Source organism: Nanorana parkeri, unplaced genomic scaffold, assembly GCF_000935625.1.
Source record: "Nanorana parkeri isolate BGI_ZX_2015 unplaced genomic scaffold, ASM93562v1 scaffold154, whole genome shotgun sequence".
NCBI lineage: Eukaryota > Metazoa > Chordata > Amphibia > Anura > Dicroglossidae > Nanorana > Nanorana parkeri.
In genome coordinates, this window is record NW_017306422.1 from 1,809,669 (window position 1) to 1,825,565 (window position 15,897).

Genomic DNA, 15,897 nt, shown 5'->3' on the forward strand with positions numbered 1-15,897 from the left:
AAAAAGGTAAAAAAAACAATTTTCGGTTTCGGCCTGACAATTTTTATATTTCGGTTTTGAAATTTGCATTTCGGTGCACCTCTACTTTTTCATTCTCACTGCATTTTTCTCAGTGTGGCCATTTTCTGTGTGAATCCATCTCCCTTTACTTCCTGAAATTCTGGCACATGTGACCATGCACATCATACAGGGGAAAATGTCTTTCCCTGAGATCTTGCAGTATACAGAAGGGATTTCCCAGCACTGGATGTAACCTTTCCAGGATGCACCTGAGACCAGGGCTACATCACTAGTAGTATAGTTTAATTGTTCATTTATTATTTGCATTGATCTTTACCAGTAAATCAAAAAAGTTACTTTTCTCTTGTCATGATATGCCAACTGACAGATGTCATTCACAATCAGTCTAAAAATAAAATCTTTCAAATTACTCCTCTGATCCCATCCATATCATCCTGACACCACCTAAAAGATAATGTCATGAACAAAATCCTGATATTCATCATCAGAAAAAATTTGCCGCTCACAACCAACCCAGATACAGGTTAGTACAAGGTGTACGTGTTGTACCCATAAACCATCGCTGTATCTGGTTATTGTGAGAGTCATAAAAAATTGTGATGTGTTAAAATAAAATTGTAGCATCCTCGAAATAAATTCATTTTGGGATTCTTGTTGCACTCCCAGTTAATAACTAAAGGTTTTACGCCTAGTTTACACCATGTCTGCTGAGCTGCATTTTTCTGCACACCACTGCATACGTATGGTGTAAGAAGGGCATATAGAAAACAATTGTTTTCTATGTGCCCTGTTCACATCATACATATATAATGTATGGGAGAAAAAGCTTACCTCAGTGGGACAGGTTTCCGGTTGTACAAACCCTTAGGCACAGACCAGAACATTCAATCATAATGAAAACACCCGGGCACGCAGGTAGACTGTTGAAAGCATTCTTAAAACCAATTTGGTTCCACAAACAAAAACAAAAAAAGAATTTACTACAGGTATTCCTCACTTAACGACCGAGTTCCGTTCCTACGACCAGGTCGTTAAACGAATTGGTCATTAAGTGAGGAACTCTATACAGTACTGTATTAGTACAGTACTGTATAGCGTTGCAGATGTACAGTACCGAACAGTGTACTGTACATCGGGCAATTAAAATACTTACCGGGACCCGCAGTGAAGATCGGAGGACGTCACTTCCACCGGCGACACGTCGCACTGACGCTGACACACGAGGTCGGAGGTCGCTCGGCGGTCGGTCGTAAGTGCGAGTGGTCGCAAAGCAGGTAAGTCGGTAACCGAGGAATGTCTGTATTTATATTGAAATTACAGTTTTTAATGGGAGTGAGCTTGGAACCGTAGCTACTTTACAACACCCAGGGGCCAAGGGGGACAAAAGTAGCCACCCTCCAGAAGGAAGGACAGTGTCGGCACCAATTCAGAGATGATTTGAGGACCTACAGCTGAGTGATGCACAAATAAGATACATTTTTGTTAAGGATTAACGTACTTGAATGCATTTTTAACATTTAAGTCCTGAGTTTAGTGTCACTTTAAAAGGAGAACTATGGGGTCAGTGTTTTTCCCCATAGTTCTCCTTAGGGTAACGGGAGGACTAGCGTCGGGAGAAACTAGCGTCCTCCCGTTACCCTAAGCTCAGTATAACGCAAGCTACTGAAACACCGCAGCGGATCCCAACATCAAGATCCGCCCAGCTGCGTGAATGACAGCTGGCTCTGCCTATCTAGAGGCAGAGCCAGCTGTACCCGCCCCCTCCCCCGTCCGTTCCGCCAGTCAGCGCTGGCAGATCGGAGCGGGGAGAGGGGAATCCAGCCCCTCCCCCTGCCATGGCAGAGAGCCGTGACAGGATCGAAAGGTGAGCAAACCCGGTATGTGTCCGGTATATGTCCGATCTACTGAGCCGACCTGTGACAGTCTCATTGTCACTGGTCGGCTAGAACTAGGAGGCGAGTGGAAATCACTCATCTCATAGTTCTCCTTTAAGCATAGAGTTAGGAGTAAAATCTGACTGCCTACCAATAAACTATCACAAAGTCCCCAGTCTCCTAATCCCAGTTTAGACAATGACACGTTTTAGGTACTAACAATCAGTCATGTGTCAGAGTGGGACTTCAGAGAACAACGTTTGTAACATTTTCTGCTTAAGAAATTATTTCCAAATCTCACCGTTCCCCTGTAGACGGCAAATACCACAGCTTTCACAAACGCCATGGGATTCTATCAATCAGACATATCTTGCGCAATAAGGAACTCCAAGCGGGTAGGTAGGTCTGTGAAATCAGACTAGAGAAAGTCTTTGGTCATCTTGTATGAACCGCACGTTTGGGATCTCCCCAGAGTGGCTCAATGATATTAAGGTCAGTAGACTGTGATGGCCACTCCAGAACCTTCACCTTTTTCTGCTGTAACCACTGGAGGGTCAACTTGGCCTTATGCTTAGGGTCATTGTCATGCTGGAAAATCCAAGAGAGTCCCATGCGCAGCTTTCATGTAGAAGAATGCAAAGTGTCTGCCAGCATTTTCTGATAACATGCTGCATTCATCTTGCTGTCAATTATCACAAGATTGCCCGTGCCTTTAGAGCTCACCCCCCCTCCCCCCAAACATCAGTGAGCCACCACCATGCTTCACAGTGGGGATGGTATTCTTGTTGCTATAGGCCTCGTTAAACCCCTTTAAACATAGTGCTTATGGTTGTGACCATAAAGCTCCATTTTGGTCTCGTCATTCTAAATTACAGTGTCCCAGAAGCGGTGAGGAGCATCAAGGTGTTGTCGGGTATATTGTAAATCGGGCTTTTTTGTGGCATTGGTGCAGTAATGGCTTCTTTCTGGCAACTCCACTATGCAGCTAATTTTTGTTCAAGTATCGTCGTATTGTGCTCCTTAAAACAAACACACCGTCTTTTTCCAGAGCAGCCTGTATTTCTCCTGGGGTTTTCTTTGTATCCCGAACAATTCTTCAGTTGTGGCTGCAATCTTTCTTGGTCTATCTGACCTTGGCTTCAAGAGACCCCGAATTTTCCACTTCTTAACCCCTTCATGACTGAGCTTGTTTTTGGTTTCTGTTCGTAAATGACTGACACACTTTTGACATTTTTGCTGTGTGATTCTTCCACGTCAGTAATATACTTTCTTACAAAGTGCACCCACACATATTATATATTGTTTTTTAGAGGACAGATAGGGCTATATATTTATATCACATATGTGTGTCTAACGCCTCACTTAGGACAAATACAAATTAAAAAAAGAGGAAAAAACGTAAAAAAAAACTTTTTTTCCCAGTTTTGATTTGTAGTATTTTTTTTTAACAAAACCAGCACAGCTAAAAAAAAATGCAATACATACATTCATTTATTTGTCCCTTATTTTTAATTTTTTTACACTTTTCACTATTTTTTTTAATTTATTTACACTTTTCACTTTTTTTATACTGACAAATTTTATTTATTTAATTATATCAGGCAGTCATTGTGAATTAATCTCACTATTACTGCTTGATAAATTAATAAAATTTTTTTATTATCAGGCTGCTTCAAACTTCAGAACAGCCGATAATAAGTTAGTGACACTGATCCTGCAGCAGTTCAGGATTCAGCTGTCAGTGAATGTTTCAGAAAACTTAAACATTCTACTTTCAAGAATAGATACATTATGTGTCTAATACATAACATTTTGTATCTATTCTTGAAAGTCAAAAGATAAAAAAAAAAAAAAAGCCAGTATAGCTTGAGAGAGATATCTCTCGATCTATACGAGCTGTCAGAATGCCGGCAAAAGCCGACATGTGTGTCCGCTTTGCTGTGACTCTCAGACACCCGATATTAAGGTATCGGGTGTCTGAAAAAGGTTAACCCTTTCAGTAATGGATCTCTAGATAGTTAGACATCCATTACTGAAAGGTAACCGCTGATTCTCAGCGGTTAGCAGCCTTCTAGTGCAGCAAATAACTCGTCACGTACAGTGTACATGACGAGTCATTTGGTCCCTTTGTGGCTGGACGTACAGTGTACGTCTCCCGTCACGAAGGGGTTAATAAGCGATTGATCAGTACCGACTGGCATTTTCAAGGCTTTGGATATCTTGTTATATCCTTTTCCATCACCTTGTTACAGGTCTTTTGACTGTTCTTTTGTGCTCCCCATGGCTCAGTATCTAGCCTGCTCAGTGTATCCACGTGAGAGCTAACAAACTCTGACTATATATACACAGGCACTAATTGCAATTTAAAAAGCCACAGATGTGGGCAATGAACCTTTAATTGCCATTTTAACCTGTGTGCGTCACCTTGTGTGTCTGTAACAAGGCCAAACCTTCCAGGGTATGTAAACTTTTGATCAGGGCCATTTGGGCGATTTCTGGTATTATTTAGGCCAGGTTCACGCCTAGGCGATAGCGGTTGTCGCACGGTTTTCCGGCTTTCTTTTAGCGATTGTGTTCATAAGAACGCACGTTTTGTACTCCATAGAGATGTACAGGTGTCCAATCAGAAGCAAAAACAGCCATGACCTACGTTCATGTTCCTCTCATGTTCCTCTCATATGCTGTGTCATGCGATTATCACTCCCAAATCACCTATTGAACAGAACGTGCAATTTTGCAATGCAAATCTATGGGACCCAAAACGCACAACAATCGCCCGAAAACAGCTCCTGCACATTTGTGAACGAAAGGCAATGTCTAAAACGCGACAAATCGTAAACGTGTCAACAGCTTCCATAGACTTCAATGCATTTCTGTGTTTTACGCAATAAAATCGCCTGAAAAAGGAGCCAAACAACTATGTGATGATAAATAGCTTCATACGATCACTATCCTTAAATAAAAGAAGGTTTTGTGGCATGATCAGTCATATTTTTTATATCAATACCAAAATTTCACGATTGCGGCCAGGGTATGCAAACTTTTGAGCACAACTGTTAAGTGCTAAAAAAGGTTTCAATCAAAGATCTATTGCAAGACTAACATTGTGCCCACCTCCTTGAAAATGCTAGCTTTTCCAGAGAAACACTGAACTAATGACTAGTAGTCTAGATGCTATGGTTAAAAGGGTTATTAAACCCTCACGTTTTTTTTTACATATATCTACTGCAAACAAGCAGTATATAAATGCAAAAACTTAAAAAAAAACCTTTTGAAAGAGGCATAAACTTACCTGTGTCTTGGCCGCGCGCTCCCGTCCGAACATCTGAAAATGTCTCGGGCGGCCGCAAAGGATCTTTGGGGAGGGCACATGCGCAGTTCAGATGTTCGGCCGGGAGACGAGGAGACACACAAGGTAAGTATATGGAGCAGTGTGCACCTGCACAAACTCCGTGGGACACGAGCGGAGGACATAGGAGAGCGGGAGGGACAGCTAAAAACGAAAGTAAGGAAAAAGATCGGATTAAGAGGCATCATTTAAGGTAAGTTCCTACACTAACATTGGAGGGGGAAAAAAAATATTGGAGAGTTACAGTGTCATAGAAAGCAGTATAAAACACAGAATTTTAGGGGTTAAGGTTACATGCTAAAATATCAAAACCAACTCCAGCCATTTTTCTCCCCACCTTGGAGCATTAAGAAATTACAACCATAACCAGGTTTTAAATGCTGTTGCTGGCTGAGTTTTATACAACAGGTTTTAAATGTGGTCTTCATCCATGACAAGATTTCCATTCACATCCTGTTCTAACATCCGCCACCTAGAAAGAAAGCTAATGGAAATCCATGGAATACAAGAAAAAATATTGGAGGGTTACAGTGTCATAGAAAGCGGTATAAAACACAGAATTTTAGGGGTTAAGGTTACATGCTAAAATATCAAAACCAACTCCAGCCATTTTTCTCCCCACCTTGGAGCATTAAGAAATTACAACCATAACCAGGTTTTAAATGCTGTTGCTGGCTGAGTTTTATACAACAGGTTTTAAATGTGGTCTTCATCCATGACAAGATTTCCATTCACATCCTGTTCTAACATCCGCCACCTAGAAAGAAAGCTAATGGAAATCCATGGAATACAAAGAAATTACTATAAAAAGGTGTAACATTTCCACTACTATTAAAGGATAAGTTCACTTTCTCACAAAACGTGAAATAGTGAACTTACCTACAGTTCCTCACTACCTCCATGAGCCCCTGCTGCACAAACCTGTGTGACGCCCCAGTAGTAAGAAATACATTTCATTGATCAGCGTGGTCATGTGACTACAGAATAGGTTCAGTGTTAAAAGGGAAACTATAATCAGGGGTGTGGAAATTAAAAAAAAATAAAATAAATACTTGTCCAAGGGCTAAAGTAGGGGGCCAATCTACTTTCCTTGTCCAAAAAATAAGTTTAACGATGCAAAAAAAGCACTTCTCATTGGTCAGCGTGGTAAGTACAGTAGGAGGGGGGGATAATGGGGCCAGATTTGAGCGGGTCATGGAAGTGGAAATGGGCTTTACAGTCCCGTAAATCATCATGTTCTATGCACTGTGTATAGATGTGAGGACGCTGAAGAACATTCCAATGTGCTGCAGAGGAGGGGACAAGCTATAGGGAGCGCCGTGAAAGTTCCACTTGCAGTGGAGTGCAGTGCTAAAAAAAAATCATGCACTCCATGGTTTAATTTAAAAAAATTCCCCGAGTTCTGCTTTAAAACCAAAAAATTCACAAAGGGTGTACTTTCTTTTCAACATAACCAATTCATCATGGAGTGCATGATTTTGCTCAGCCCTAGAATATGTAACACACAGTGTGTAAAAGTGGTGCACTGTGAAGTACAAAACACCCAGCACAGTGCATGAAAGTATAAAAAAAAAAAAAAAAGGACGAAGAGCACAGGTTAAAAAAAAACTTAAAAAAAAAAAAAAAAAAAAAAAAACACAACAGCAAGTGTCAAACCACAGGATACAAAGCACAACAATCTGAATAATGTTCAGCTGTCACGAGTGCTGACAACAACTGGTACTTTTGGGTATGAAGGATATATGAATTTGCATGTGGCTCACTCCATATGGTCTCCACATGAAACAGGCGTGATATGTAGTCATGCGACATAGTGTGTGTGTGTGTCCAGAGCCATGTGCAAGCTATGAGTTTAGTTCACCTGCTTCTGGCAGCCAAACATGGTGGTGGAGACAAGGATAGGCGAGCACATGCAGCTAGGGCAACGGCAATGCACAGGTTCATTTTAACTATGTTTGCCACATTTTGAAATTATATATATTTTTGGCGACAGATAGAGCTTTCTTTTGGGAGGTATATAATCACCTCGGGGGTTTTTTTTTTTCTTTACTATACAATGGAAAAAGTACCGTAAATGTAAAAGAAAAAAACATTTCTCTTCACTGTTATAAAACATTTATACCCATATTTTTGGTAAAACATAAAAGTCAGGGTCACGTCGGGTAAATAGACACCAAACATGTCAAGCCTTAAAATTGTGTGTGCCCGCAAAATACGCCCATAGGCGACGCTTAAAATGCTTTCACTGCTCATCGGTTTAGTGTTATCAGTGATTGATGGCCCTAAAATTATTGCTCTCACTCCCACGTTTGTGGCGATATGTAACGTGCGGCACAATAGGCGTTTTCGCACATAGGCGCACCCGACGCATATCTGAGTGTGTATGTGGGGGGCGGGGGACGTAAAAAAAATTTTTTATGCTTTATTTTTTTTATGATTCTTTAATTTTTTTTATTACTTTTTTTGACACACAACTTTATTGCTATAGCAGATTTACAAACATGAATAAAGAAATCCCCTTATTCTAACAGTGGCAGCCAATATCTGTATGGTGCCATAATACTTACTGGTAATGATGCCAAATCACTGTTAACACAAGCAGTCTGGTCTTATTTGTATACACATTGGGGAAATTCCCTTTTACTTCATGCTGCAGTGATTACAGGTAACCACTTCAAACGAGGAGAGACGATGACAATGTCTGACAGAGCTTACCATCTTCACTCTATCCAGAACAAAAAGGTTATGTCTGGAATTCCAGCTTACATCGAAGCATTACAAATGGGACAGGTTGCTCACATTGCAAAAAAGTATATTATAGACCCCAGCATTTTATTCCCAAATCTTTGAAAAATGTAGGAATCAACAATACGATCTGATATACTGTCTTTACACCCACGGCAGCCATATATACAGCACCGCCTTCAACATTCAGCAATATGTAGTGCTCAACTCTCACAATGTTAGTTGTCACCAGAACAGGTGTAGTTGGTAGTGACATCTGTTCCAATGATAATTGCCAAGGTTGGGATTTTCTCTCACTTCCTGTTGTGTCCCAATAAGAGACAGCATTAAAAAAAAAAAAAGACAGTCTAAGACTTCTCAATCTTTAACCAAACTAGGAAAAGGTTATGGCGTCAGTTCCACATTAAAATGCATAAAAATGTAGGCAGTGAAACACTACATTTGGTGAAGATAAATGTGCCTTCAAGGACTGTGGGAACAAAAGCAACCATCTAATCTGAAAAGCCACAAGACAGTGCTAGACTTACGCAGGATACGCGTTTGAGGAGGAAAACAAAAAACATTTCAAATTTCTACCCGTCTCCATTTCATTAATTTTGCCATACATCCCATCCTGGTGACGCACAAGGAAGTGTGAGGAAATCTCTCCAATGAGTGCAAAATATACATAGGTTCTAAGTACAGTGGAGAATGGCAACAGCAGAAGCCAGGGGGCTATTTAGCCAACCAGAATGAACCCATAAAGACATTAAAAAACATGGAGAAATATTAATAAAATGTGTGATGGTCACATTTAGGGGCTAGAAAATTAGCTTCTCCTCCCTGCTTTGGAGGATCTCCGTTAGGTCTGTTTCCATGGAGATGCGCAGTACATACATTGCCATACAAAGGAGGACTCCGGGAGCAAACAGAATATGTGTGCAACCATAATTTCCATCAGCTTTCTTTCAAAAATCCTAATTAGACGCTGTTCTGGCATTGTTTTGGAGCTATTTTGACATGCTTGGTCTGTATAAACTCAAAGTTCAATGCACCCACAGAGTTGGAGGCTTGCTATTAGGCAGGGACAATGGCATTTGTCTTTAGTTAAAGCAAAGCACTCCATTTACTACAGGAAAACCTTGGGGGACTCTACCGGGATGACCAGAACAAGTGACTCCAGCCCACCACTGCAACCCAATTTCTAATGAGCACACTAAAGCATTCTCAATGCATTAGCACTGCCATGTGCCTGACCACTTGCTAATGCTCACCTGTCTTGGTAACCCTCCTCTTCTGGTGATTTACCAGTCTGTAGGGAATAGGAGTAAGTTCTTGATAAAGGAGCTTCCTTCAAATCACTTCCAACATATTGCCGGTATCACAAGAAGTTCAGTACCCAGATGTGGCGACTGCATTAGTTTCCTTTTTAGGCTTTTCTAATTTTTACCTGCTGCATCTGATAATAAAACACATCCTGTTCGAGGGTGACAATGCTTACACAACGGGCAAGCAGGGCTAAATGTAGAGCAGGGGAGCCAACGCTCATTTTGTACAAGTGCTCTGGCCGGCTGTACACTTTTAGCAGCCAGCCCCTGACAGCACTTCTCTTTAGCAGCAGGACACCCTGAAAACAGGGACCGTCATTCAGCAAAGCAGGGGGAGGGGGTCAGCTCCATTCATAATCCACTAGTAAAAGATCAGTCAGCACTGCAGGGCTGGGTGATCTGCCAATTTAATGCAAGTTTACTAGCAACCAGCAGATAAATCACATAGCCCTGCAGCGCTCCCTGCTCATTCACAATAACACACGACCAGCAGCCTGTTTGTCCGTCACCCACACCCCTGATAGCACTTGTTTTTAACAGCAGGACACCCTAAAAAGGAGCACCATCATTCAGTTAAGCAGAGGGAGGGGTCAGCGCCATTCATAATCCACTAGTAAAAGATCAGTCAGAGCTGCAAGGCAGCGTGATCTATGCAGTGTATGTTAGGTCACACAGTGTACTAGGAGCCAGATCACATAGTCCTACAGCACTGACTGCTTATCACACCAACACACAAGCAGTCAGTGCTGTAGGGCTATGTGATCTACCTGCTGGCTGCTAGTAACCATACACTGCACCTGCAGATAGATCACATAGCCCTGCAGAACTGACTGATAGTTGTATGGTGCCCATACACCTTACAACTATCGCAAGACTTGTCTTGCAATGGTTGTAAGGTAATTAAAAAAAACATATAATCTGCCCATCTTGGACAGGAAGATAGTACTTGCGAACATCGCAAGCTCGCCTTCTTTAGGGGCGGGCTTCCGATGATTGGAATGCTGAACGGGCAGTGTGCGCTTGCATCTGACCACAGAAAATCTGCAGATAATTGTAAGGTGTATGGCCAGCTTTAGTGTGATAAGCAGTCAGTGCTGTAGGGGTATGTGATCCATCTGCTGGCTGCTCGTAACCATACACTGCACCTGCAGATAGATCACATAGCCCTGCAGTGCTGGCTGATCGTTTACAATTGTGAATGAACAGTGGGGCTTTACACGGTGAGAATCTGAAAACGGGGACAGTGCCTAGTGCTTTAGATCCCATTTAGGAACCCCTATATATTGGGTCTAGGCCTTGGAAGCAGCTATAGCACAGCACAAACAGAAATAAAAATAACCTGTTAATGAACAACAGGGTTATGGATCAAAATGGGACCGAGAAGGGTTGTTAAAGTGACATTAAAGTCACAAATCTTTTCCTCCCCACCCCATGCTGCTTTAAGGACTTACCCTAAATTATGCCTCTTGATCTGTTCACCTTCTTCCTTCCACTTGTATTCAGCAAACCCTCCTGCGCTGGTGCAGGTCTCTGATCCATCAGACTGCTGTCTGTGTCTTCTATGTCTGTCGGCTGCATGCATTCACCTCCACTGTGTCTCTTCTCCCCGCCGAAGATCTCTACTGCGCATGCGCCCACCCCATCATCCGGCGCGGCCGCTCGAGAAGCTTCAGATCTTGAGATGGGAGCGAGCGGCGGCGACATGAGGTAATTACATTTTTGGTAACTTATTTTTTAAAATGTTTTTGCATATATCTACTGCTTTCTAGCACTGCACGGTATCTGTGTATTTAGCACACGCTATCGCTCAGTGCACGTACTGTACGGGACCATGCGCTGGTGCATTGCCATTCATTTGAATGATACCAACACACCTCCCAGCGACTGTGCTATGCTGTATAAACTGCAGTACTGCAACGCAATGGTGTAAACAAGTCCTCACCCTGTTGTATATGCATATTGGCATTATATGTTTTTCTTTAAATATCTAACAACTCCTTGACACAAACAAAATACTATAACAGGAGGCCTGTATTGGGATGTGACCTGTGAGGAGTAAGCAGAAGCCACAATTGTCATAGCATAAATGATCACAAAAACCAATCTGCAAAAATGTAACCCATGCAAGAATGTCAGAACACACATTACTGGGTCAAGGGGCGTTAAAAGGTGTATCTAAACCCTAAGCACTCAAATCTCATAAATTTCAACATGCTCAAGCTGTACTACAAAATAAAAAATATTTAGAAAATTGCTTTGTAAATATAAAATAACTATACCGATTGTTGTCCCATATCTGACTGCTGCTACATTTGGTAAAACTTGCTGTCATGATTCCTGTATAGAACTGAACCTTAGGCCTGGTTCACACCTGGGCGTTTTACAGCGCATTCCTACGCTCTGTAAAAACGCTCAACATGTGAAAAGCAATGATTGCCTATGGGTATGGTTCACACCTGGGCGTTTTACAGTGTGTAGGAATGCGCTGCAAAACGCACTACGCCCAAATAAGTACAGGAGCTTCTTTGGGGCGTATTTGCCACGCGTATCCATTGGGATACAGCCAGGTAGACCTCAGAAACACGCGTTTGTCGAGCGGTTTTTTATTACGAATCGCAGTAAAAGCACGCGTCACGAAACACGCATATTCGATACGCCTAGGTGTGAACCCAGCCTTACAGTCACAGCTCAGGGAGCAGTCAAACCCCCGGCCCTCCAGTTGTGGTACAACCACAAATCCTATTAGGCATTGCAAAACTGACAGCCACAGGCATGACTCCCAGAGGCATCACCACAGCTGGAGCCAGAGTTTGCCCTACCATCTTAGGGGGGTTGCTGGCTCACCACCTCAGCCATTCATAAAACGTCTTGAGTTCTTTTCACAGAGTACAAAGCACTCTGTGATTGGACAAGGGGAGAATGAACATTAAAATCTCTGCTTGTCCAATCAGAGTGCCTTATAGCTTGTGAAATGAACACAAGGATGGGAATTTATCAAAGCTGGAGCAGACAGAATCTGAAGTAGTTGCTCATGGCAACCAATCAGCTTCTATCATTCGTTTTTAAAGCTTAAAGTAGAACTATGGGGTTACGGCTTTTCCCCATAGTTCTCCTAAGGGTAACGGGAGGACACAAACTAGCATCCTCCCGTCACCCAAAGCTCAGTATATACTGAGACGCCGCAGCTGGAACGGATCCCGACAATTATGTCTGGATCCACCCAGCTGCGTGAGAGACAGCTGGCTCTGCCTATCTAGAGGCAGAGCCAGCTGTACCCGCCCCCTTCCGCCAGTCAGCGCTGGAGGGAAATCCAGTCCCTCCCCTGTCACGTCTCTCTGCCGGCACAGGATCGAGAAGTGAGCGAACGCCGGTATGTGTTCGCTCACTTCCCGATCTACTGAGCCGACCTGTGACAATTTCATTGTCACAGGTCGGCTCAGATTATGAGGCTGAGTGAAAAATCACTCACCTCATAATTCTCCTTTAACAGAACAAACTGAAGAGAAGCTGATTGGTTACTATGGGCAACTGCTCCAGTTCTAAAAATATTTCCCCCATGATGTTTTATGAGTAGCTAGCAACTCGCTGTGAGAACTGTACAAGGACCGCGACTACGTTTCAGTGCCGCAGGTTTGGCACTTTCAGCAGTATACAGGATTCACGACAGTACGTTTTATCAAATGCAGCAGCGGGCAGATATAGGCCAACAATCAGCAGATTTCTACAAAGCAACTGTCAAAAAATTATTTTATCTCGGAGTTCAGCTTTAAAAGGAGAACTATGGGGTGAATAAAATACACTCCTACCCATAATTAGAGCCAACATGTGACACTGACACACGTCGGCTCTATTGATTGAGAGCTAAGCGATCACATAACGCTGATCACTCAGTTCCCGACCATCTCCCTACAGAGAGCGGTGACAGTCAGTCACCACCCCCCACAGGGATTCCCCCTCCTTAGAGGGACAGAAGGGGAAGTGGGGCAGGCTCTAGATAGGAAGAGCCAGCTGTCAGTCAGGTAGCAGGGTGGATCCTGACAATATTGCCAGGATCTTTCCAGGCCATAGCACGGCTCTGTGCTGTCAACAAAAGTGGTCAATAGCCCACTATTTGCTGAGTTTTGGGTCACAGGAGGACATTAGTAAATGTCCTCATATGACCCAAAAGGTTTGGGCCATAGTTCTCTTTTAATGCAATATCAAAGTGAATTCTCAACCCTTTTTTTAAGGCTGCAGCGTCTATTAAAAAGACCTGTCACTCCTGCTAGAGGGGTCCTTGTTTAGACACTTCCTGTGAGAGTGACAACACTGTCCCTGCCCCTTCACACAGGCTTCCAATGTAGACTGCAATACACATTACACAGACATGGTCCAGTAAATGCCATGCAGCCATCGCTGGAGTGCATGCATCTAAACCGGAAGTGGTTGCATGAGAACAGCAGCACAGAGATGCAACAAAGGATTACAGAAGGTGGCAAGTATTTGGATTTGACCTGTGAGTAATAAACAGAAGCTACAGAAGGGAGTCACAGCAACAACGACAGCACCAAAATATGACATAAAAGGTCATTAAACACGAGAGGAAGCACCGAGTCCCCTGCATGCAAGAATGAAAAAAAGTGAGCAATTCCCTTTCCCCCTTCACAATACAGCAGACATTGAATGGACCTTTCCTGTACACCATCCATAAGGAACAGAGATCCATTACATCGCCATACAAAAGCTAGCACCGTACAGATCGTACACATGCCAGTGTCTGGCTCCAGACAGAAGGCGGGCGGCCGCAGATCAGAGGAGTGGGGGCGGGGAGATCCATGGAGGATGTTGTCTGTCACACACAGAAGGCTGCGGCCAAGCAGGTCATATACCCAGCACTGTACAATGGGCACACATGACACATGCCGGCCTGGTTAAACATGAGATGAGCATGTACACACCCTGTGGAGGGGATCCCCGAGGCTGCAGTGCACAGAAGGTGACAGGCCTCTCTACATATGTATGCAGCATGTAAACACACAAAGGAGCCAGCGATCCCGCCCCGCGCACCCTCCACCATTACAGCAGTCAGATGGCGCCCAGGCCCGTGCACACGGAGCCCTCTCCTCACCTGACAGAAGCGCTGGCAGTAATCGCTCGCCGCCTGCACGGCCTCGTCTTCCCCTCCGCCGGCTCCCGCTGCCCGCAGCTGACCTTCCACGCCCAGCAGCCGCTCCTCCAAACGGGGCATTTCGGCGGCCAGGTCCGGGCAGGAGCCATTCTCCGGCTCAGCCTCCCCGTCCGCCATCTTCACACCCCGCTCGGTCTCGTACACACAAACTCTCTCACGCCGCCGCTCGGCGTCACTATCCACAATGCCACGTTCCGACGTCGCGGCGTGCACGTCGAGGTGGGGAGGGTCACGCTGAGCGGCTGCTGGTCACCGGCGGCACAATACGCGCAGAGCCGGGGCGCGCTCAGTGCTGCTCAGAACAGGAAGCGCCTATTGGCTGCAGTCTAGTTGTGTTCCGGCACAAGTGACATCTCCTCCATAGAGCAGAGCAAATAACGAGCTAATGGCTTGTCCAGTGTCAGGAAATAGAACCAGGCACGTCACGGGTCTCAATAAACGAGCTTCTGCAATGGTCATGGTCATTAATTACATGGTCATACATTATAGCATAGTGCAGATAAAGGAGTATTAAACTATCAGACTTGGTTTTCAATCATGAATCTAGATTGAATAATGAATCAATGAAACCAGATCGAATAATGAAGCCAGATCAAATAATGACTCAATAATGAATCCAGATCAAATAATGAATCCAGATCGAATAATGACTCAATAATGAATCCAGATGGAATTAATCAATAATAGAACCAGATCAAATAACTGATCCAAATAAAAACAAACACACCGTACATTGCCCAGTGAAGGATTTCTGTATATTTTTCCCCAAGCACTTACGGTCATTATTTTCCCAAACAGCTCCAACTCTCTTAGCTTGGCTTCCCTGAACTTCCTGTCCAGTACTAGATCACAATGGAGGACACCATCTACAACAGATGTCCATTTAGGCCAGGTTCACACCTAGGCGAAATCCGCAGGCTATCGCACAAAACAGAGATCCGCATGTAAATCATTTGAGGCTGTTCATACCTTTGCTTTGCATCGCGCGGTCGAAATCGCCTGTTGCGCAAAAAGGTGCAGGAGCTATTTTCAGGCGGTTTGGGTCCCATAGACATCTCTATGCATTGACAACCGCAGTTTCAAAGCAAACAAATACATGCGACAACAGCTCACCAGCTCAGGTGTGAACCTAGCCTTACCCTAAAACAGGAAGTCAGGACGCCCCTCTGTTGCCGCTGATGCTTATCCTGGGCACCGCTGTCCCCCTGCGGTGCCCGGGACCGAGAACAGTGGCTACTACCGTAGTAGAGAGAAGGAGGAAAGATCAGCATTCCCCATCTCTGATCTCTCATCCTTCTCTCTAGGACAGAATTAGTGTCCCATTGGAAGATTTCACCTGTATTTCTGTTCTGGTGACAAGTCAAAATTTGGAATTTTCTTTTACTGTCAGTGCTAACGGCCACCAGGACACATAGACAAGGTGACTCAGACAGC

The 15,897-nt window shown here is 43.8% G+C and overlaps 1 protein-coding gene across 1 annotated transcript in view; it reads right to left on the bottom strand.

Moving 5' to 3' along the window:
* ZNF292 (zinc finger protein 292) overlaps positions 1–14,766 on the bottom strand; it is a 41,415-nt gene extending 26,649 nt beyond the window's left edge. The window contains exon 1 of the mRNA XM_018554357.1: positions 14,404–14,766. Within this exon, the coding sequence (XP_018409859.1) occupies positions 14,404–14,580 (177 nt within the window). The 5' untranslated portion in view covers positions 14,581–14,766. The remainder of the gene's footprint in view (positions 1–14,403) is intronic.
* Between the last annotated feature and the right edge of the window lie 1,131 nt (positions 14,767–15,897).